This window comes from Tachyglossus aculeatus, chromosome 14, assembly GCF_015852505.1.
Source record: "Tachyglossus aculeatus isolate mTacAcu1 chromosome 14, mTacAcu1.pri, whole genome shotgun sequence".
Lineage (NCBI taxonomy): Eukaryota > Metazoa > Chordata > Mammalia > Monotremata > Tachyglossidae > Tachyglossus > Tachyglossus aculeatus.
This window is the reverse complement of record NC_052079.1, coordinates 21,371,019-21,396,723: the sequence shown is the minus strand read 5'-3', so window position 1 is coordinate 21,396,723 and position 25,705 is coordinate 21,371,019. Positions and strand designations below refer to the sequence as shown.

At 42.3% G+C, this 25,705-nt stretch overlaps 1 protein-coding gene across 1 annotated transcript in view; it reads right to left on the bottom strand.

Annotated features, from left to right (window-relative positions):
• Window positions 1-25,705, bottom strand: part of TRHDE (thyrotropin releasing hormone degrading enzyme) — a 455,067-nt gene that overhangs the window by 82,350 nt on the left and 347,012 nt on the right. Inside the window, exons 14-16 of the mRNA XM_038756056.1 lie at window positions 4,057-4,204; window positions 2,060-2,157; window positions 1,492-1,599 (exon numbers count right to left, since the gene is read on the bottom strand). Coding sequence (XP_038611984.1) covers window positions 1,492-1,599; window positions 2,060-2,157; window positions 4,057-4,204 — 354 coding nt within the window. The remainder of the gene's footprint in view (window positions 1-1,491; window positions 1,600-2,059; window positions 2,158-4,056; window positions 4,205-25,705) is intronic.

Sequence of the window (25,705 nt, the reverse complement as noted above, 5' to 3'; positions counted from 1 at the left end):
TGTCTGTCTCCCCCCTCACCCCCAAGTCTTTAAGCTTGTTTTGGCCAGGGAATATGACTGTTTATTGTTCATTCATTCACTCAATCATATTTACTGAGTGCTTACTCTATGCAGAGTACGCTTGGGAAGTACAAGTTGGCAACATATAGAGACGGTTCCTACCCAACAATGAGCTCACAGTCTAGAAGTTGTTGTACTGTGCTCTCTCCAATGCTTAGTACAGTGCTCGGCACCCAGTAAGCAGTCAATAAATATGATTGAATGAAGGAAGGAAGGAAGGACTCGTGCATTGTGGAGTGATCACTACAGCAGGTGGATTAGCCTGCCAGGCAACAACTGGTAGAGGGGTTGCTCTCCTCCAGAAAAGACTCTGTAAAGCTCTGGACGCCAAAGGCTCCAGATGTGAGACAGACCCAGAACTGGACAAACTCATTATAATAATAATAATGATGATGATGATGGTATTTGTTAAGTGCTTGCTATGTGCGAAGCACTGTTCTAAGCACTGGGGGGGATACAAGGTGATCAGGTTGTCCCGCGTGGGGCTCACAGTCTTCATCCCCATTTTACAGATGAGGTAACTGAGGCCCAGAGAAGTTAGGTGGCTTGCCCAAGGTCACACAGCTGACAGGTGGTGGTTCACTTCATTAGTGAGCCAAAGAATTATCCTCAAGGGCAAACAATGTGGTCGATCAGTCATACACCAATATTTCCAGCCACCATCACACACAAAGAATGGATTTTACAATCCATAGCATTTACCATCCCAGCTATTGAGTGAGTGAACTACATGGGTAATTCAATTTCTATTAAATTCAGACATTACTCAATATAAACAACGATTGTTTCTCTTCCGTAGACAACTGATTCTTCCCCTCACCCACCCCATTTTCTTGAACTACAGTTCTTTACACTTCTGGATTCAATTTAGATTCAGAAACTGGCATTCCTATTTAGATTTAAAGACAGTTTAGAAATGAGTCTTTAAAAGTGTTCAATATCTCCTATAATAATAATAATAATGATGGCATTTGTTAAGCGCTTACTATGTTCAAAGCACTGTTCTAAGCACTGGGGAGGATACAAGGTGATCAGGTTGTCCCACGTGGGGCTCACAATCTTAATCCCCATTTTACAGATGAGGTAACCGAGGCCCAGAGAAGTGAAGTGACTTGCCCAAAGTCACACAGCTGACAATTGGTGGAGCCGGGATTTGAACCCATTACCTCTGACTCCCAAGCCGGGGCTCTTTCCACTGAGCCACGCTGCTTCTCCTTTCAAAACTAAATAGTTGAGCCAGAACACAGCGTACTGGGATTTGATGCCCTTTGGCTTAATTTGTTCTTTAAATGTTACGGTGGCTGATTCATTATTTTTAAAACATTCAGCTGCCGTTGCACATTTTCCAACATACCTCCGCAGTGTTCCGGCACGGAGAATCTACAAGTAAGGCGATGTTTTGTGGGAAATGCAGGAAATTGTTCAGCGTACCTGTTCCTGTTGCTGGAAATCCAGTCGGAGATGAGAGTTGAAGCCTGTTGATGACAGTGCTTGCTGCCAAAACTACAGGCCAGCATGATGACTTCTCTGCGTAACTCTCTGCTCATTACCGAGAGAAAATAAGAAATGAAATATTTAAATGCCATTGATTAAGCTGTCAGTCTCAAAACGATAGAGCATGCAGCACGATATGAGCGTGAGACGAGGGAAAAAGACTCAGAAATAATAGGTTGCTGGATAAGTTCCATTGAGTAGCATCTAGGTTAAACTCGCCATATTTCTGCTGTGTAAACATCATCACAATAAAAATCACGGGTTCGCATCCCATCACCACCGAGGAAGACAGAGTTAAAATTAAACCATAGCGGGAAACGGTCTTGGTTCTCAAATATGTGGCAGTTGGAACTGTTCTTCTCAGCAGCAGTCCTCCCAGGGATAGAAATAAAAGACGCAGAATAAAAGATAGGCCGTCTCCTGCTGCTAAGTCACAATCATTCTGGCACTAGTTTATTACTACAGCTTTGGGGGATCAGGAAGGAATAAGAAAATAAAACTGTACTCATGTTGGTAGGATGACTGAACAAGGGATCCATTTAAATGGTTCGTTGGCCATCCAAGCTTGATGTACATTGATGCGACTTGCTTTAAAATATATTCCTGAAAGAAAAACAGTGTAAATATATTGCAGTGTGAATCTTTAGACATTTAGCTTTTTAAATTCAATTCAGAATATCTCACGTTAAAAGAATTATAATCAATCTATTAAAATATTCTAATGATCTGCATATTTAGTTAACGAGGATGAAATGCTACTTGGTTTTTGGAAGGTTAGTGTAGAAATAAAAATAGTAATAATAGTAGTAGTAATAGTAGTAATTATAGTAGTAGTAATGATATTTATTGAGCATGCGCTGAGTGGGGCTAATGTAACTAGGACAGTCTTGACTTCAAAACAGACTGAATAATACATATTGTCATAACTTGGAGAGATATATTTTTTCACAAATATCAAAGAAAATCAATAGCTGTGTCCACACATATGCACACATAAAATGAGAAGGATAGACTCATAGGCATGCGTATATACACATCTATAATTTAGGCATATTCCCTAAAAAGCATTTGGTAAAAGCAGCTAGACAGTTACAACTCCTGACACTAAGCGCATTTTTCAGTTTAATGGGACAGTATTTCAGTGTCAAGACCCACTCATTTCCTGGAATGTTTAAATATCAATAGCAGTGTAATATGTGTTTTCCACCTTATTTTGACATGGGCGCTTTCATTTTCTGTAAGAGATAGAGTTCTGTCCCCAAAGCAAGGCAAATTATTCACTTGCCACTGGAAATGAAGTATAAGGCCTAAAATATTGTAGTTTTCAGGAGTGAAAAACAAATATAAGCAGAGATAATTCACTTTAATTTTATAGAATTTTTATGCCTACATTCTTGTGTGCTTGGGGGAATGAGACTATGACTTGTTCTAGCAGATGAAAATTATGCTAGGACTGAAATATTGCACTTTTGTAATATCTGCTTTAAGGGCTCAGACAGAAGTAATAGTGATAAAGTAGCCTAACTCTTAATATCATCATTTTTATTTATTAAAATTCAATTACTTTTATGGTAGCACATAATGACTACAAAACCATCAACTCTAATGAAAATTTGGGAATGTAGATGTCTCCAACAAAGTGATTTGTCATTAGCTCTACCTCATTTGAAACAATATCAAAATTGGGAATTGGTTGCAAGAACAGTTTAAGGAATGAGGATTGTTCTGTGAGATATAGGCTGGGATCTAAAATGAGTATTATAGAGAGGATAACATGTGGACGAATTGTTATACACACTCACATATACACAAAATATATACATATGGATGTCCTGAATCTGTATCGGTGATCAATAATTCAAAATCAAAAGTATCTAAAATCCCTTACCAGAATCAGTCCTATCCCAAATCGAAATCAGTACTGAGTGTTACTCTAATCTATGTCAATAAAAATAGACCCATATACAAAGTAGGTGTCAAGTTTAGGTCATATTTTCAGGTAGAATTTAGGAATATTCATCCTGTCTCCCTATCCGTTTGGACTATCAATTTTTTCCTGCTCCTGTCATCCCCACTGACTCAATTATGAATGAGTTTCTGCCTCAATGTGGATTTTATGTTCTCAATTAAGGGAGTCAATTGAATTCACTATGATCCTGTGGATGGAAAAAAGAAAGCGCAGCCCTCCAACTATCTGCATCTCCAAACTCCCTTTCCCGACATTGTCAAACCCCAGTGAACAGCTCTGTGCCTTTGAGGAAAAAAAAAAAGAGTGTGGTGGGGACAAAGGAGGGACATGAGTGGAAACACTTTAGTTTCTTTGTTGAAAACTTGTTTGTATTCGTCTGTTTCAGATAAGTCAGGACTGTTCTTTTTTAAACCCCAAAACATGGCCAAATCAATAGTAAAATTAATAGGAAATTAATCACTCTTAGTTACAGTAACCAGCTGAAAACCAGTTCATCTTTGGACGGTAGAGGAATACAAAATGGAGCTTTTTACATTGAAGACATTGTAGTTCTCCGTGCGATCCAGTAATTTATCTAGAGGATAAAGGGCTCGACTGGCAGCGTGCCAAGGAAGAAAATCCTTCTCCTCAGAAAGGTATCTGATAATCTCCAGAGGAATATTCTGAGGCAAGTAGCCAGCTCTGCATTGACAAAAAAGTTCATGCTAATTACGATACACCAAGAAGGGACACGATGTTGCAAAAATTAGAAATTTTACCCAAAATGAAAGACAGAAAGCATGATAAATTCATCACATTATCAGAAAAACCAAGTCAGTACTGTGAAAAATGATATTTCAGACACACTAGGTGTCTTTTAAAAATACATCCAATACATCCTTTAAAAAAACGATCAATATGTAGGTATAAGAATGATGAGGTAATAAAACGTACAAAGCATTCTAATGATAGCAAGCATGTCACCAAAAGGAAAAGTTTTGTTCCCCAAATTTCCTGAAATCTGAACAGTATTAACAATTTCTGATATTGTCCTTCTCAGGACACACTCAGAGATCACAGCAATTGAAAAGAATTGCTTCTGGAAGTGACTTTCTTTACTAGTTTCTCAGTGTGCCTCGAAAAAAGATACCTCCACTGAAGCAGCTACTGATTGTGACTGCATTAATGTTTCTGTGATTAAATGATTTCAACATATTGTTATATGGTTTAAAATGGATCTTACACTGAAGCAGCTACTGATTGTGACTGCATTAATGTTTCTGTGGTTGAATAGTTTCAACATTTTGTTAGAAGTTTTAAAATGGATCTTAAACTTTAACTTGGAAAAAAATATCCCAACTGGGGAAACAAATATTTTTTCAAACTGTAAAAGAAAATAAGTTGGATTTCTTACAGCAGTTGGCTAACACACATATTAAGGGTATAGTAGGTTTTCATATATTCATTCATTCAATCATATTTATTGAGCTCTTACTGTGTGCAGTGCACTGTACGAAGCACTTGGGAAGTACAAGTTGGCAACGTATAGAGACGGCCCCTACCCAACAGTGGGCTCACAGTCTAGAAGGGGGAGACAGACAACAAAACAAAACGTATTAACAAAATAAAATAAATAGAATAGTAAATATGTACAAGTAAAATAGAGTAATAAATCTGTACAAACTTATATACAGATGCTGTGGGGAGGGGAAGGAGGTATGGTGGGGGGATGGGGAGGGGGAGAGGAATGGGGGGGCTCAATCTGGTCCTATTAACATATATTAATAACATATATTAATATGGGCTGATAACATATATTAATGTATGTTAATAACATCGATATATGTTGATAAGAAGTATTAATATATGTTGGTAACATATATTAATAGCATATATATATACAACATATACATTAATAACACATATTAATGTTCAAATCCAGCTGACGTCACCCTGGGAATCATTGTCAGGCTCTTTAGAAAATATTGAAAAGCAGCTACTTTACATTGACTAAGTTTACCAAAATGAGGTGGGAATCATTGGCTGCACCAAAATAATCTGCATCCATATTCATTTCCTCCGTCTCTTTCATGGATGTTTCGATTCAGTGCAGTAATAATTGAAATTTGGGAACAGTATACTTAGTTCAGCATGCTTTCCCTAGGCATTTTGGCATTTTACCCATCAGGATACTGTGTGACGTGGTGTTGGAAGATACGTTTTGGCGCATATATGCTGTTTTGGATGTGGGAAGTATTGACACAAACCTCTCACTGTAGGATAACTGGATGTATGTTCTGTAGTTTGGCCAACTGAATGGCTTTAGCATGTTCACAGACATGTGCACTTCATCCCTGATACTCTGCACACTTTGATAGGCCTGGGCAGTTTGATGAATATATAGTGGGAAAATAATCAAAGTGACTTCATCTACTAAATTAAATTTGTCTCTGTCTTCATTCTATCTTCATCGAGGCCAGGAACAGCAGTGTGGCTTAGCGGAAAGAGCACGGGCTTGGGAGTCCAGAGGTCATGAGTTCCAATCCCGACTCCGCCGCTCGTCAGCTGTGTGACTTTGGGCAAGTCACTTAACTTCTCTGTACCTCAGCTCCCTCGTCCGTAAAATGGGAATTAAGACTGCGAGCCCCATGTGGGAAGACCTGCTTTGTATCTACCCCAGTGCTTAGAGCAGTGCTGGGCACATAGTAAGTGCTTAACAAACATCATAATAATAATAATAATATTTTTTAAATTAAACAACGTGAAATTCATTCATTCAATCGTATTTATTGAGCACTTACTGTGTGCAGAGCACTGTACTAAGCACTTAGCACCGTACTAATGAGTGTCACACCACTATACTAAACACTTGGGAGGAATTAGCTAAAATTGAAGTGAAGGATTTGGCCCCCTGACTTCAAAAAGCTTACAATCTAATAGGGGAGATGAACAGATGAATTGCACAAATGCTGTACGAATAAGAGAAAAAATATCAGTCAACCAGAAACAGAAAAGCATTTAAAATATGTTCAAGGAGGTGTGGCATTTAAAAGTGTTTCGAGGGAAAGCAGGGCTGATTTCTGGTAGACTTGGAAAGGAAAGGACTTCCAGATCCTGGGATCAGTATGAATAAAGTGTTGGAGGTGGAGAAGATAAGACAAAAATTGGGCCAGGAACAACACACCACAACAAAATTTTCGGCAGAGAAGTAGCAGGTGAGGATAGTCCGATTAAAAAAATAATCATGAAAAGAATATTCCACACTCCTATTTAAAAGCCTGACCCAATAACAGTTCCACGAAAGGGAAAAGGCGTGAGCCAGGGGTTGGAAGTGGGAAAATTAAAAGTATAGCAGGAAAGTGTGAGTGCTGGATATACTGAAGAAGTAATATGTTGGAGGCAAAGCGGAAACAGTGTGGCCTAGTGGAAAGAGCAGGCCTGGGAATCTGAGTTTTAATCCAGACATCACTGCGTACTTGCTGTGTGACAGTGGGCAAGTCATTTCACTTCCTCTGCGCCTCAGTTCCCTCATCTGCAGAATGAGGATTCAATACCTGTTCTCCCTCCTTACTAAGACTGCGAGCCCCATGTGGGACCTGATTATCTTGTGCAATGCTTGACATACAGTGAGCGCTTAACAAATACCACAAATATTATTCATTCATTCATATTTATTGAGCGCTTACTGTGTGCAGAGCACCGTACTAAGCACTTGGAATGTACAATTCAGCAACAGATAGAGACAATCCCTACTCAACAACGGGCTCACAATCTAGAAGGGGGAGACAGACAACAAACCAAAACACATAGGCAAGTGTCAATACCATCAAAATAGATGAATAGAATTAAAGATATATATAAACATTGTTATTATAGAGATCGGTGAGGATGAAGTGGTCTCAACAGGAGATGACAAGAGCTGGGAACAGGGGGCTGGCTGTCAGGGTGAAGAGGAAAGGGGGGATCTGAAAAACATTGAGGAGGACAAGCTAGCAGGTTGTGGCGTCAGACGGAATGGGAAAGACTGAAGAAAGTGGAAACAAGATGGCATCAAGGTTGAGAGCTTTTGAAGAAGAGAGAGTTCAGTGATAGGATGGTGACATTAGGAGGAGGGGTAAGTTTAGGAGGGAAGGCGAAGAGCTCAGTTTTAGTCATGCTGTGCTTAAGGTGCCAGTAGGTTATCCACCTGGAGATATCTCCAAGGCAAGAGAAATCAGGAACCAGAAGGCGGGTGAGAAAGTAGAAACCGAAGACTTTAGAGCATGTTATTTCCTTAAGGGAGTCAGTGTCACTGTGGAGCTTCATACTCTACTTTAAACAAAAGTTCTGTGTGTGGAGAGGAGCCAGGACACTGGTTGTTTGATGACCGATGGGGCAGTGGTGGTGGTTTGCAGCATGCAGTGAACCTGAGGAGTCTTATTTAAGAACACACCGCTCGTCCTGATTGAAAAAGGAAATGGCAAAGTTGTCTTCGACACTGCCTGTCTCATCCCCAAAAACTACATCTCCAGAAGACTGTACCTGATGTAAGTTAATTATTCTTGTGTGGTGATAACAGAGCTAACAAATGTTAATAATTGTGATATTTTGTTAAGCACTTACTATATGCCCACAACTGTACTAAGTGCTGGAATAAATGCAAGTTGACCATATCAAACACAGTCCCTGTCCCACATGGGACATCTAAATAGGAGGGAGAATAGATATTTAATCCTCACTTTACTGAAAAGGAAACTATGACACAAATAAGTTGTGTGAGCCCATTCATTCATTCATTTATTCCTTCAATTGTATTTATTGAGTGCTTACTGTGTGCAGAGCACTGTACTAAGCGCTTGGGAAGTACAAGTTGGCAACATGTAGAGACGGTCCCTACCCAACAGCGGGCTCACAGTCTAGAAGGGGAAGACAGACAACAAAACAAAACAGTAACAAAATAAAATAAATAGAATAGTAAATATGTACCAGTAAAATAAATACAGAAGGACAACACCATTGCTCATAAACTGGCCAGATATGGTATTTATTCATTCATTCATTCACTCAATCATATTTATTGAGCACTTACTGTGTGCAGAGCACTGTACTAAGTGCTTGGGAAGTACAAGTTGGCAACATATAGAGACGGTCCCTGCCTAACAACAGGCTCACAGTCTAGAAGGGGGAGGGAGACAGACAAAACAAAACATATTAACAAAATAAAATAAATAGAGTAGTAAATATGTACCAGTAAAATAAATAGAGAAGGACAACACCATTGCTCATGAACTGGACAGATATGGTATTTATTAATTTATTCATTCATTCATTCAATCATATTTATTGAGAGCTTACTGTGTGCAGAGCACTGTACTAAGTGCTTGGGAAGCACAAGTTGGTAACATATAGAGATGGTCCCTACCCAACAACGGGCTCACAGTCTAGAAGGGGGAGACAGACAACAAAACAAAATGTGGACAGGTGTCAAGTCATCACAATACATAGAAATAAAGCTAGGTACATATCATTAACAAGAGAAATAGAATAGTAAATATGTACAAGTCTTAATCGTCCTCACCCTGCCTCTAGTGACATTCATTCAATCGCATTAATTAATTAATTAATTCATTCATTCAATCGTATTTATTGAGCACTTACGGTGTGCAGAGCACTGCACTAAGCACTCGGGAAATACAAGTTGGCAACATAAAGAGACAAAGAGACGAGACATAACATGACAAACTCCTTGAACGAGTTGTCTACACGCGCTGCCTCGAATTCCTCAGCACCAACTCTCTCCTCGACCCCCTCCAGTCTGGCTTCCGTCCCCTACATTCCACAGAAACTGCCCTCTCAAAGGTCACCAATGACCTCCTGCTTGCCAAATCCAACGGCTCATACACCATCCTAATCCTCCTCGACCTCTCAGCTGCCTTCGACACTGTGGACCACCCCCTTCTCCTCAACACGCTACTTGACCTTGGCTTCACAGACTCGGTCCTCTCCTGGTTCTCCTCTTACCTCTCCGGTCGTTCATTCTCAGTCTCTTTTGCAGGCTCCTCCTCCCCCTCCCATCCCCTTACTGTGGGGGTTCCCCAAGGTTTAGTGCTTGGTCCCCTTCTGTTCTCGATCTACACGCACTCCCTTGGTGACCTCATTCGCTCCCACGGCTTCAACTATCATCTCTACGCTGATGACACCCAGATCTACATCTCTGCCCCTGCTCTCTCCCCCTCTCTCCAGGCTCGCATCTCCTCCTGCCTTCAGGCCATCTCCATCTGGATGTCTGCCCGCCACCTAAAACTCAACATGTCCAAGACTGAACTCCTTGTATTCCCTCCCAAACCCTGCCCTCAAGGAGAAAGAAAGCTGATTAAAGTGGGAGATTCAATGCAAGGGTGGGAAGCGCTACCTAAAATTATGGAAAAATGGAATTGGACCTCATAGGGTTGGAAAACTAAATAGCTGGGGTTTATGTCTATTCAGTGGGTATGCCAAATGCCAGCTTGTCATCCCTAATGCACTCTTTGGCCTCCTAATTAAGAAAATGACATTCTGGATGCACCCAAGGCATCAACAAGGGCAGAACATAAATTCTACAATCGTCTGTCAGTAGGATTTAAGAGACGTATGGATCCCAGAAGCCACGCAACAGGCCAGGTCTGGATCAGCCATGGATATTTCTGTTCCAAATTCAAGGTCTCAGTTCATCCAATAAATCAAAGAGTTGCATCTTGTCCATCAGGAAAGCTAGATAGCCAGCTCTTGGAAAATGAAGAAATTGTCAAGACGCTCTGTTACAATGTCATGATAATACTAATGATGGTATTTATTAAGCACTTTCTATGCACCAAACGCTGTTCTAAGTGCTGGGGTAGATGCAAGGTAATCAGGTTGGACACACTCTCTGTCCCTCAGGAGGCTCACAGTCTTAATTCCCGTTTTACAGATGAGGTAACTGATACGCAGAGAACTGAAGTGACTTGCCCAAGGTCACTCAGCAGACAAGTGGCGGAGCCGGGATTAGAACCCACAACCTCTGACTCTCAAATTCAGGCTCTTGCCACTAGGCCAAGCTGCTTCTTGAATGTCATTCATTCATTCATTCAATCGTATTTATTGAGCGCTTACTGTGTGCAGAGCACTGTACTAAGTGCTTGGGAAGTACAAGTTGGCAACATATAGAGATGATCCCTACCCAGCAGCGGGCTCACAGTCTAGAAGGGGGAGACAGACAACAAAACATATTAACAAAATAAAATAAATAGAATAAAATATGTACAAATAAAATAAATAAATAAATAGAGTAATAAATACGCACAAACATATATACATATATACAGGTGGTGTGGGGAGGGGAAAGACGTAAGGGATTGTCTCTATATGTTACCGACTTGTACTTCCCAAGCGCTTAGTAGGGTGCTCTGCACACAGTAAGTGCTCAATAAATACGATTGAATTGAATTGAATAGCTGTCCTACGGTATATTCTATCAATCAGCCATATCTACTGAGCACTGATGTGCTCAGAGCACTGTACTAAGCACTTGGGAGAGTACAATGCAACAGAATTGGCAGCCACATTCCCTGCCCATAATGAACTTACAGTCTAGAGGAATCAGGCATTTAGCAAGTAATTAGAACTATGGATAGGGTAAGAAGACATCTTCAAGACCAGTTTGAATAAAGTGACTTAGTTATTTAAACTCCTGCAGCGAAGTCGGAAATGCAGCAGTACCCTGCAGCACCTCAAGATTATAGACTGTGAGCCCACTTTCTAGACTGTGAGCCCACTGTTGGGTAGGGACCGTCTCTATATGTTGCCAACTTGTACTTCCCAAGCGCTTAGTACAGTGCTCTGTACACAGTAAGCGCTCAATAAATACGATTGAATGAATGAATGAATAATAAAATGGAAGCCTACAGAAATGAAAAATGAAGAGCAATCTAACACCCACCACCATAGATGAAATGCCACTGAAATAAGTTGTTATTGTTATAATTATTACAATTATCATTCTTCTTATTATGGCATTTTCTAACTTTATTCAGTGCCAAGCACTGCGGTAGACACAAGACTGTGAGCCCACTGTTGGGTAGGGACTGTCTCTATATGTTGCCAACTTGTACTTCCCAAGCGCTTAGTACAGTGCTCTGCACACAGTAGGCGCTCAATAAATATGATTGAATGAAAAGATGATCAGATCAGATACATCCCTGGTCCACATGAGATTCACTAAGTGGAAGGAGGAATAATAATAATAATTATTATAATAATGGCATTTATTAAGCGCTTACTATGTGCAAAGCACTGTTCTAAGCACTGGAGCACTGTTCTGAGCACTGGGCACTGTTAATCCCCATTTCACAGATGAGGAAACAAAGCCAAGCAACTAGCCCGAAGTTACAACTTCAGAAAAATAGCAAAGCCAGGATCAGAACCCAAGTTCTCTATCTCCCAAGCCTGAGCTCTTTCCATCAGCCTCATTGCTTATCTAACCAATATGAAGACTAGAAGATTAGAAGATAGAAGATAGAAAACCACCTGCATATTCAAAGCCAAGAAAAGTGACAATCCTCCCAGATATTACAGGAGTCCTGCAGAGATCTAATGTTTCCATTGGTACAAGTTCTTCCTCAACATGTAGAATGCTCAAAAAATGCTACCAAAGATGGCACCAAGAAGAATGAAGTTTCCATGACAGGGGAGCTATCCTTTGTCTAAATAATAAGTATGGAAAACCAATTTTCTTATTTTGACCGGCTGAGTGGCCTTAAAAAGAAGTCACTACAGTGCCTGGCACATAGTAAGCACTTAACAAATACCACAATCATTATTACTGTTACAATATAATAGAGTTGGTAGTTACATTCCCTTCTAGACTGTGAGCCCATTGTTGGGTAGGGACCGTCTCTATACGTTGCCAACTTGTACTTCCCAAGCGCTTAGTACAGTGCTCTGCACACAGTAAGCGCCCAATAAATACGACTGAATGAATGAATTCCCTGCCCTCAAGGAACTTACAGTTTAGAGGTGGGGAAACAGACTTTAAAGTGAATTAAAGTAAGTTTGGTGGGGCTGAGGATGTGATGAATTCCAAGTACTTTAGAGGGTACGGATCCAATTGCATAATTGCCAAAGAAGGTAGAGAGAGTAGGGTTTAGTCAGAGAAGCAGCGTGGCTCAGTGGAAAGAGCCCGGGCTTCGAAGTCAGAGGTCATGGGTTCAAATCCCGGCTCCACCACTTGTCAGCTATGTGATTTTGGGCAAGTCACTTCACTTCTCTGTGCCTCAGTTACCTCATCTGTAAAATAGGGATTAAGACGGTGAGCCCCCCATGGGACAACTTGATCACCTTGTATCCTCTCCAGCGCTTAGAACAGTGCTTTGCACATAGTAAGCACTTAATAAACGCCATTATTATTATTATTATTATGGGGATTAAGACTGAGCCCTACTTGCGACAACCTGATCACCTTGTGTTTCCCCCAGCGCTCTCCCCAGCGCTTAGAACAGTGCTTTGCACATAGTAAGTGCTTAATAAATGCCATCATTATTATTATTATTATGGGGATTAAGACTGAGCCCCACGTGGGACAACCTGATCACCTTGTGTTTCCCCCAGCGCTTTTAACAGTGCTTTGCACACAGTAAGCGCTTAAAAAATACCACCATTATTATTATTAGAAGACCTCTTAGAGAAGATAGGATTTTAGTAAGTCTTCGAAGGAAGGGAGAGTGGTGTTCTGTTATATATGAAGAGGAAAGGATTTACAGGACAGAGGAAGGATGTGAGCAAAGGGTTGGTGGAAAGAAAATAATGTTTACGGTATTTGTTAAGTGCTTATGAAATAATAATAATTATCATGGTACTTGTTAAGCGCTTACGATGTGCCGAGCACTGTTCTTATTCATTCAATCATATTTATTGAGTGCTTACTGTGTGCAGAGCACTGTGCTAAGCACTGGGGAAGTACATGTTGGCAACATATAGAGACGGTCCCTACCCGACAGTGGGCTCACTTAGATAAATCCTTGTTCTCTTAGAGCTCATACAGCCTTATCCAGTACTCCACACCTGACAGGTCTATGTGACAAGTGACACCATAATTTCTGGGGAGGGTGAATTCTCATTTTCATTCAGCGCCCCCGGGACAATACAGAAGTGACATTTGGATATAGTGAAGGAGCAGGGCAGAAAAAATGTTAAATTCGTGCCATGACTCCAGTCAGAAGGCCACAATCAGGAGAAACCTGACTTTCAAGAACCCCCTTTATTAATAATAATAATAACGATGGTATTTAAGTGTTTACTATGCGTCAAGCACTGTACTAAGCACTGAGGTAGCTAATCAGGCTTGACACAGCCCGTGTCCCACATGGGGCTCACAGTCTTAATCCCCATTCGATAGATGAGGTTACCGAGGCTCAGTCGAGTGAAGTGACTTGTCCAAGGTCACACAGCAGACGGGTGGGGGGGCTGGGATTAGGCACTAGGACATGCCGTTTCTTGGGGCCGGACCAGAAGAAGGATACATAACTAGAGAAATGACGTCTGCCCTCCTGTTGCCAGAAAGATTGGGATTTGAGGCGTCTGTCTGGAAAAGAAAAGTGGGCTCTATATGTGGCAAATTCATCCCTGCAGCTGAGCCCTCTCCCCTCCTGCAAACAAGGCAGAAGGGAAAGTCGGTTACATTTTTGACGTTTTAAGCTCCATTCTCATGCGGGGATAGAGCTGCATAGTTAGTAGTTTCCTCTTTGACAGCACATCTCCACCCATGCCGTTTCGTTTCATTGAACAAAAGCGAAATTTATAAGGCTGTTTGTGATTTCGCAAATAATTGATTAGCAACCTGCACTTTTAAAAAGGGAAATGCTGGGTTAAAACCTGAGTTGGTTGATGTAGAAGTGCTGCATTGTACTCCTCGCTAAATAAAATGAAAATATATATTACCCAATGGTTTGTAAAATTGCTTAGTGGTTCTACCGTATCGAGGAACCACAAATCCAGCTCCAAATGTAATTCTTATCCTGGATTTCCTGACTTTGTTCCATTTATCACAGCTTTTCAGTATTTTGCAATAAAAAAGCTTTCTTCCACATTACACATACATACATATATATATACACATAAATACAAATCTATATGTATATATTATACATACAGATTCTTCCCATGAGAAGATGCATATACAGAAATGAGTCAAATAATTTAGCTGGCTGAGTCAACTAAAATTCCATAAGTCATTTTTCCTACTGGGAGAAATTTCACTAGGACACTCAATCCTGCTTTCAGAGGCTGATAAAACACTGCATGTCACACTAATAATAATAATAATAATAATAATAATAGTATTTTTTAAGTGCTTACTATGTAAAAAGCACTGTTCTAAGCGCTGGAGGAGATACAAAGTGATCAAGTTGCCCCATGTGGGGCTCACAGTCTTAATCCCCATTTTCCAGATGAGGTAACTAAGGCACAGAGAATAATAATAATAATAATGGCATTTATTAAGCATTTACTATGTGCAAAGCACTGTTCTAAGCGCTGAGGAGGTTACAAGGTGATCAAGTTGTCCCATGTGGGGCTCACAGTCTTAATCCCCATTTTCCAGATGAGGTAACTGGGGCACAGAGAAGTGAAGTGACTTGCCCAAAGTCACACAGTGGACAAGTGGATTAGAACTCATGACTTTTGACTCCCAAGACCAGGCTCTTCCCACTGAGCCACACTGCACTCCCTCAGGGAAGTGTGCACAGTAGAGGAGTCAGAAACTAGTTCCGTCCCTAGAATAATAATAATAATTGTGATCTTTCGTTACACTCTTACTAGATGCCAAGCACTGTACTGAGTTCTGGGGTAGATTTGAGATAATCAGATGTGATGCAGTCCCTGTCCCACATGGGAACTAACAGTCTAAGGAGAACAGACTATTTAACAGAGGCCCAGAGAAGCTAATGACTGGCTCAAGGTCACACAGCAGACAAGTGATGGAGCTGGGGTGAGGTCTCCGGGGATTTCTGACCCCCGCTGCTGTGCTCTTTTCACTAGGCCACACGTCTTCTCTATACCGTGTGTGGAGAGTTCGAATGTTTCCCTAGTCATATGCCGATCCAAGTGCAGCAGCAATCAATCAATCATATCAATCAGTGCACAGAGCATTGGATTAAGCGTTTGGGAGAGTACAACACAACCGAGTGGGTAGACACATTCCCTGCCCACAACAAGCTACACTCGGGCCATGGCTCGCAGTCCCGTAACAGTGGCGGTGCTCCCGTAATCTAGGTATGCCAACCCCAGTCACTGCGAGGCCACATCCTCCCCACCGTCGAGAAAAACGGGATGTGGGGACAGGCGCCAACCTATTTTCCCAGTAGAAATTTAGCTCCCTTGTGTGGGGGGCTTGGCTGAATCCTTCAGAAATCCCAAATAATAATAATGATGGCATTTATTAAGCGCTTAGTACGATGCATGGCCTCAGGAGAAATGGGGAAAATTGAATATCTGAAAAGCCCAGAGATAACAAGGCCTAACATTACAATAATAATATTGATGATGGTATTTGATAAGCGCTTAGTATGTGTGAAGCACTATTCTAAGCACTGGGGGGATACAAATTAAGCAGGTTGTCCCAAGGGGGGCTCACAGTCTTCACCCCCATTTTACAGATGAGGGAGCTGAGGCCCAGAGAAGTTAAGTGACTTGCCCAAAGTCACACAGCTGACAATAATAATAATAATAATGATGGCATTTATTAAGCACTTGCTATGTGCAAAGCACTGTTGTAAGCGCTGGGGAGGTCACAAGGTGATCAGGTTGTCCCACGGGGGGCTCACAGTCTTAATCCGCATTTTACAGATGAGGTAACTGCGGCCCAGAGAAGTTAAGTGACTTGCCCAAAGTCACGCAGCTGACGAATTTGAACCCACGACCTCTGACTCCAAAGCCCACGCTCTTTCCACCGAGCCACACTGCTTCCCAGATGGGGATTTTCCATCACTATTCCAGCTGAGACAGTTTTCGGATTTACTCTCCTTTCACTGTACCGCTACTAGAATTAGAGAATTAAGGAGATGAGTCCGAGGGTCAGAGTAACCTAAGGTTTATCTCCTTGTGGGCAGGAAACTCGTTTCTCGCTTATCAATCGATCGATGGCATTTATTGACGGCTTACTGTGTACAGAGTACTGTACTAAGCCCTTGGCAGAATATACTACAACAGAATTGATATTCATTCATTCAATCGTATTTATTGAGCGCTTACTGTGTGCAGAGCACTGTACTAAGCGCTTGGGAAGTACAAGTCGGCAACACATAGAGATGGTACCTACCCATCAGTGGCTCAGTCTAGAAGGGGGAGACAACATGATAGACATGTTTCCTTGCCCACAGCGAGCTGTTTATGTTATACTTTTCCAAGCCCTTAGTATGATGCATGGCCTCAGGAGAAATGGGGAAAATTGAATATATGAAAAGCCCAGAGATAACAAGGCCTAACATTATAATAATAATATTGATGATGGTATTTGTTAAGCACTTACTATGTGTGAAGCACTACTCTAAGCGCTGGGGGGATACAAGGCAATCAGGTTGTCCCACGGGGAGCTCACAGTCTTCACCCCCATTTTACAGATGAGGTCACTGAGGCCCAGAGAAGTTAAGTGACTTGCCCAAAGTCACACAGCTGACAATAATAATAATAATGATGGCATTTATTAAGCGCTTACTATTTGCAAAGCACTGTTCTAAGCACTAGGGAGGTTACAAGGTAAGCAGGTTGTCCCACAGGGGGGTCACAGTCTTCACCCCCATTTTACAGATGAGGGAACTGAGACACAGAGAAGTTAAGTGACTTGCCCAAAGTCACACAGCTGACAATAATAATAATAATGATGGCATTTATTTAGCTCTTACTATGTGCAAAGCACTGTTCTAAGCACTAGGGAGGTTACAAGGTAAGCAGGTTGTCCCACAGGGGGCTCACAGTCTTCACCCCCATTTTACAGATGAGGGAACTGAGGCACAGAGCAGTTAAGTGACTTGCCCAAAGTCACACAGCTGACAAGTGGTGGAGCTGGGATTAGAACCCATGACCTCTGACTCCCAAGCCCAGGCTCTAGCCACTAAGCCACGCTGCTTCCCTTAATAACAGAGATAGAGGAAGAGAGGAGTTAGGTAAGCTACTAACATCCTCCTTAGCAACCTAGTTCATTTAAATCCTGTAGTGAGAAGAAACGGTGTGTTTATTGGAGGTAATAAAGGATGGATCAAGACCCTCTAGGGGAGGTAAGAGAGGAGACCTTGGTGGTCTTTGAGGGACCATGGATTGTTTAAAGCCCCCTCTCTACTGTAGGCTCCTTGTGGACAGGGAACCTGTTTACAAACCCCTTTATACCTTCCCAAGTGCTTCGTAAAATGCTCTGCACGGTAAGCCCTCAATAGCTACATTTGATTGATAGATAAATAATTCTGGCTGGATGTTGATTTTGCCTTTAATTTACTTAGGAATTCTTTTCTCTTTAATAATAATAATAATAATGGCATTTCTTAAGCACTTACTATGTGCCAAGCACTGTTCTAAGCGCTGGGGAGGTTACAAGGTGATCAGGCCATCCCACGGGGGGCTCACAATCTTAATCCTCATTTTACAGATGATGGAACTGAGAAGTTAAGGGACTTGCCCAAAGTCACACAGAGGCACTGAGAAGCGAAGTGACTTTGGCGGAGCCGGGATTTGAACCCATGACCTCTGACTCCAAAGCCCGGGCTCTTTCCACCAAGCCACGCTGCTTGTTATAGTAAACTCCCACTCACTGACCTGGTCAACTAGTCAACTAGATCTGCTCAACTAGTAGAGTTGAACCTGAGCTCTGGAGGAAAATTGTCACCAGGGAATAAGACACGTGATTGCTCAGTCTCAGGGGGCCACCTCGGAGGGCTACATCGCCTCTGGACCCACTCGCCTCACGTCGTGGCTACCATTAGATCTTCAGCTAATTGGTGAGGGTCATGGGCAATGGAGACTTGCTTAAACGCCATGCTCTTTGCGAAAACCTCTTCTGATTGGCACCAACTCATAGGGGAGGGAAAAAATGGGTAAGGCTCAGGGGGACCATCCAAACTAGTCACCCCAGCAAATGCTACTCTGTGCAAAACTCACGTACTTGAAGGAAATACGCAAAACGAAAAGCTAAGATTCATACGGCAACCAGAAAATCAGGTCTCATTTTTCTCCGCTAACCTGTTCCCTATGGATTGATATTATGTCCTCGTTCTTGCCCGTCCCGCCATCGACCCCCAGCCCACGTCCTTCCCCTGGCCCGGAATGCCCTCCCTCCACACTCCCGCCAAGCTAGCTCTCTTCCTCCCTTCAAAGCCCTACTGAGAGCTCACTGCCTCCAGGAGGCCTTCCCAGACTGAGCCCCCTTTTTCCTCTTCTCCTCCCCATCCCACCCCACCTCCTTCCCCTCCCCACAGCACTTGTATATATTTTCACAGATTTATTACTCTGCTTATTTTACTTGTACATATTTAGTATTCTATTTATTTTGTTAATGATGTGCATATAGCTTTTGACACCTGTCTACATGTTCTGTTTTGTTATCTGTCTCTCCCTTCTAGACTGTGAGCCTGTTGTTGGGTAGGGACCATCTCTGTTGCTGACTTATACTTCCCAAGCGCTTAGTACAGTGCTCTGCACACAGTAAGCGCTCAATAAATACAACTGAATGGATGAATGAATGACTGTCCTCAGGATAAAACTTGGAGAAGCCGCAGGGCCCGACTACAGGCAGAAGAACTTCAGGGAAAGTGAGACACTTTCAAGGTTCTTCAACTAAACCCTGAGAGCTTGGCTTCACCCAGGAACAACTCCTTATTGCTATGAAAGATGCTGATTCTGCCTCTTTTCCCATTAGAGAACTGTAGTCTTTCTTTTTCTTTCTTCCCCAGAAATTTCCCTGCCCACCAACAACAGGTGACGTGACCTGATTGAATATTTTGGAAAACAGCCCAATTCCAACCAGCAAGGTATTGACTGAAGTGCACTAGCGCATAGTACCCCAGTCCTCTTGATAATTTGAAAACTTCTAACAAAATAGTGTGTCTTACAGGGACAGGAAATGATGTTTTTCAAATACCGTAAAAATGAAAACTCTTCATTTGCTGTGCCGATGGGAAATCATATCCATAGTTTATTTTATAGCAGCATTATCATGACATCGATTCTGCCTCTCACCAAGTTGGTTCATAAGGATGACCATAGCTAAGGTGAGAGAGTGTGTTCATTTTGCCCGCATCATGAAAGGTGGAAGGTACTCAAACGCTCAGTACAGTGCTCTGCACACAGTAAGCGCTCAATAAACACGATTGAGTTGAATGAAAAGCAAGCACACACCCCCTCACCTAAATCTCTACTTAGCTGAGCTCAGCATTTCCTCTCCTATTTCTTGAGTTGAGAAACAAAATCATGTGGGCACATGGATCCTTTAAGAGAACTTCTAGTCATTCATTCATTCATTCAATCGTATTTATTGAGCGCTTACTGTGTGCAGAGCACTGTACTAAGCCCTTGGGAAGTACAAGTTGGCAACATATCAAGACGGTCCCTACCCAACAATGGGCTCACAGTCTAGACATAAGTGCTGAGGGGCTGGGAAGGGGGATAAATAAATGCAGCAAGCCAGGGAGATGCAGACAGGATTGGGAGAAGAGGAAAAGAGGGCTTAATCAGGGAAGGCCTCTTGGAGGAGATGTGCCTTCAACAAGGTTTTGAAGCGGTGGAGTCATGGTCTGTCGGACATGAGGAGGGAAGGTGTTCCAGGCTATCGGGGAGAGGTTGGTGGTGAGAGAGATGAGGTGATAAGTGATAAGGGGAGTATTAGAGGAGTGAAGTTGGAGTAGGAGAATAGCAAGATGAGGTAGGAGAGGGAAGGTGATTGAGTGCTTTAATGCCAATGGTGAGGAGTTTCTGTTTGATAGGGAGGTGGATAATAATAATAATAATAATAATAATAATAATAATAATAATGGCATTTATTAAGCATTTATTATGTGCGTTGTTCCAAGCGCTGGGGAGGTTACAAGGAGATCAGGTAATCAAGGTGACCAAATGAGTAGAAAAGCTACAGACTTAACTAAGGCCAGGACAATGCCAAAGATCAGCGAAGGTCAAAAAACTATCTCAAGTGCGAGACAAGGTAACTTGTGTCTCGCAAAGCCCATCCTAAAGACTCGTCTTATGCCGTTGAGTCGTTTCCGACCCATAGCATCTCCACGGACACATCTCTCCCAGAACGCCCCGCTCTCCGTCTGCAATCGTTCTGGTAATGGATCCATAGAGTTTTCACGGGAAAAATGCAGAAGTGGTTTGCCGTTGCCACCTTCCGTGCAGTAAACTCGAGTCTCCACCCTCGACTCTCTTCCATGCCGCTGCTGTCCAGTATGGGTGAGTTTTGACATATAGCAGATTGTCTTTCCCTCGCGCCCCTGCCCAAGCTTGGAATGGAATGGGTATTTTAAAGGGAACAGATCCAATCCACTCTGCTCGACTCTCCCTCCCATAGCTGAGACTGGTAGAGAACTGAAACTCTCCGGATGCGACCCTGAGAGGGGTATCCTAAAGACTAAACCAAGAAAAGACTAACCCCAAGAAGAGTCCTATCCCTGGCTATGAAAGGAAAGAAGTGTGCCATCAGAATTAACGGGATTATTTTAGCAGAGTAGAGAGGCATTAAGAAGTAAGGAAATGCCTTAGCCAAAAGATTTTGTATATGATCTTCAAATTGCCTTTGTGTTTTGCAAGAATTAAGGACAGAAAAACTATATTACCCCATCAGTGTGTTACTCAGCTGTTTCCTGACCTTGGCTTGTTCTCTCCACTCAGCTACTAATCTCACGGATAGATCTGGCGCATTCATTTTCCCCGTAGGGACAAAGTACCAAATGGTGGCATAATTGCCAAGGGAAAATTATTACTCTGTTCTAAATGATTTCCATCATAAATCCCAAACATTCAAACAGGCTCTGTCGCAAAAACGACAGGGTGGCTAGATAGAAAAGGGTCCTCATTCACAGTTACCATAAATCCTGAAGCGCCACAAACCCACCAAAGTCATTTTGGATCATGTTTTTAAATCAAAATTAGAAAGCCGAGCTGGCGGTATACTGCTGGACATTGGTAAAAAGATGAAAATGAGTTGATGTACTTGCCATGGGCTCAGCAAATGCCCACGCATCTGTTTTACACTGAATGTGTACAATGTGACAAGCTTTGTTTATGTGCGTTTTTGGTTGCAAAGAAAAATACTTGATTTTTAATCCACAGGATTATCACTCTTTATCATTATCATTCTCCTAGACTGTGAGCCCACTGTTGGGTAGGGACCGTCTCTGTATGTTGGCAACTTGTACTTCCCAAGCGCTTAGTACAGTGCTCTGCACACAGTAAACACTCAATAAATACGATTGAATGAATGAATTCTTTGGAGGGAAGAGATCGGGGCTAACAACTCCATTGTGTCATTAATAATAATAATAGTAATAATGATGGCATTTATTAAGCGCTTACTATTTGCAAAGCACTGTTCTAAGAGCTGGGGAGGTCACAAGGTGATCAGGTTGTCCCACGGGGGGCTCACAGTCTTCATCCCCATTTTACAGATGAGGGAACTGAGGCCCGAAGAAGTTAAGTGACTTGCCCAAAGTCACACAGCTGACAAGTGGCGGAACCGGGACTGTTCTATCCCAAGCACTTAGTACAGTGCTCTGAACACAATAGTCACTCAATAAGCAGTGTGGCGAAGCAGAGTGACCAAGTGGAAAGAGCACGGCCCTGGGAGTCAAAGAACCTGGGTTCAAATTCTGGCCCTGCCACTTCATTCATTCATTCATTCAATCGTATTTATCGAGCGTTCACTATGTGCAGAATACTGTACAAAGCGCTTGGGAGGTACAATTCAACAGAGAAGCAGCATGGCTCTGTGGAAAAGAGCCTGGGCTTTGGAGTCAGAGGTCATGGGTTCAAACCCTGGCTCTGCCAATTGTCAGCTGTGTGACTTTGGGCAAGTCACTTCACTTCTCTGGGCCTCAGTTTCCTCATCTGTAAAATGGGAATTAAGACTATGAACCCCACGTGGGACAACCTGATCACCTTGTAACCTCCCCAGTGCTTAGAACAGTGCTTTGCACATAGTAAGCGCTAATAAATGCCATCATCGTTATTATTATTAAATAGAGACAATCCCCACCCACAATGGGCTCACAGTCTAGAAGGGGGAAGACAGATTCATTCATTCATTCAATCAATCGTATTTATTGAGCACTTATTGTGTGCAGAGCACTGTACTAAGCGCTTGGGAAGTACAAGTTGGCAACATATAGAGATAGTACCTACCCAACAGTGGGCTCACAGTCTAGAAAGGGGAGACAGAGAACAAAACAAAACATATTAACAAAATAAAATCAATAGAATAAATATGCACGAATAAAATCAATAAATGAATAGAGTAATAAATTTGTAAGCGCTTGGGAAGTAGAAGCTGGCAACATATAGAGATAGTACCTACCCAACAGTGGGCTCACAGTCTAGAAAGGGGGGACAGAGAACAAAACAAAACATATTAACAAAATAAAATCAATAGAATAAATATGCACGAATAAAATCAATAAATAAATAGAGTAATAAATTTGTATAAACATATATACATATGTACAGGTGCTGTGGGGAGGGGAAGGAGGTAAAGTGGGGGGGATGGGGAGGGGGAAGAGGGGGAGAGGAAGGAGGGGGGCAGATATCAAAACAAGTAAACAAGCATCAGTAGCATCATTATAAATGAATAGAATTTTAGAAATATGCACATCATTAATAAAAATAAATAGAATTATAACTATAAATATGTACATATCTACACAAGTGTTATGGGGCGGGGGGGTGTAGAGCAGAGAACTTGGGGAGAGGATTGGGAGCAGAGAAAAAAGGGGGGCTTAGTCTGGGAAGGCCTACTGGAGGAGGTGAGCTTTCAGTAGGGCTTTGGCGGATTTGAAGTGGGAGGGCATTCCAGGCCTGAGGCAGGACGTGGGCTGGGGGTCGATGGCGGGACAGGCGAGAACGAGGCCCAGTGAGGAGGTTAGCGGCAGAGGAGAGGAGGGTCCGGGCTGGGCTGGAGAAGACGAGAAGGGAGGTGAAGTAAGAGGGGGCAAGGTGATGGACAGCTTTAAAGCCAATAGTGAGGAGTTTTTGCTCGATACGGAGGTTGATAGGCAACCACTGGAGATTTTTGACGAGTAGTGACATGCCCAGAACGTTTCTGTAGAAAGATAATCTAGGCAACCGAGGCCCAGAACATTTCTGAAGGAAGATAATCCAGGCAACCGAGTGAAGTATAGACTGAAATGGGGAGACACAGGAGGTTGGGAGATCAGAAAGGAGGCTGATGCTGCAATCCAGTCGGGATATGATGAGTGATTGTACTAACATGGCTTTTAGACTGTCACAGTCTTTTAGACTGTGAGCCCACTGTTGGGTAGGGACTGTCTCTATATGTTGCCAACTTGTACTTCCCAAGCGCTTAGTACAGTGCTCTGCACACAATAAGCGCTCAATAAATACGATTGATGATAATATGGCAGCGGTTTGGATGGAGGGGAAAGGGTGGATCTTGGCACTTGTTTGCTGTGTGACCTGGACAAGTCTCTTCATTTCTCTGTGCCTCAGTTACCTCATCTGTAGAATGGAAATTGAGTCTGTGAGCCCCATGCGGGACAGGGACTCTGTCCAAGCTATTGTGTATCTATCATAGTGCTTAGTACAGCGCCTGGCACATAGTAACAGCTTAACAAATACCACTAAAAACATCACTGATTGACTGACTGATTGATTGGATTTGACAGTAGAGATGGAACTTCTAGCATCTACGAAGTTAGAGACTTCATATGACTCCAAAGGAAAGGGAAAGTTTAAATTCACAAGATACTAAAGCAAAGTATTAGGGGTGGGTGGTTATCTGTGATTCTCCCAAAATATCCCTTCTTAACTAGAGATAAGCAAAACATCTGCTTATCTCATTCAGCTTGGCATTTTCTTTCCTTTAAGGGTGCCAGTTGTAGGATCAGACTCCGTTCCGAAGTAGGAAGAATTCCAGTCAGGGAATTGCCGGAAATCTTTGCAGGTGAAAAGCATGAGCTAGAAATATTTTGACTTCTGGATATGATAGGTAAAGAGGTTCCTTCATTCAGTAATTCCCCGTGACGAAGAAGGATTAATATCTTGAAATAGATACCTCTTCCCACTGAAAATCACCTTTGGGGATGCACATATGTTACTCAGACCATTAGTACTTTGTTCTTCTTCTACCCAAGACACCACAGGTTGCCTATGATGAAGACGACAGCGCTCAATGGACCCCTGTTTCTGGGCAAAAATGTGAAGCGACCAATTACTCTGACACAAACCTATTGGCTTAATTGAAAATTGCCTTTTTAATTAACCACTTTCTCTTGTCTTGGACACATTTGGGAAGGTGAAACTTTACAGAAACATATATAGAAGTGTTGCTCTCCACAACAACACAGAAAATGTAAAAAGTACATACAAAAAGACTATTATGAACAGAACGTAAGCCTTTAAATGGCTTGATTCCCTATTGGATTTCACGCATTGTGGGGAAGCAGTGTGGCCTCCTGACTACAGCACAGGCCCGAGAGTCAGAGGGACCTGGGTTCTAATTCTGGCTCCGCCACTCGGCTGCTGTGTGACCTTGGGCAAGTCACTTCACTTCCCTTTGGCTCAGTTGCCTCATCTATAAAATGAGGATCGAGACTGTAAGTCCCACGTGGGACTTGGATTGGGTCCAACCTGATTAGCTTGTATCTACCCCAGCATTTAGAACAATAATAATAATAATGATGGCATTTATTAAGCAATTACTATGTGCCAAGCACTGTTCTAAGCGCTGGGGAGGTTACAAGGTGATCAGGTTGTCCCACGGGGGGCTCACATTAATCCCCATTTTACAGATGAGGGAACTGAGGCTCAGAGAAGTTAAGTGACGTGCCCAAAGTCACACAGCTGACAATTGGCAGAGCCGGGATTTGAACCCATGACCTCTGACTCCAAAGCCCAGGCTCCTTCCACTGAGCCACACTGCTTCTCATAGTAAGTGCTAAACAAACATGATTCTTCTAAAAAAACATGAGGGAAACCCTTGCTTACTGTGGAGAATTAGAC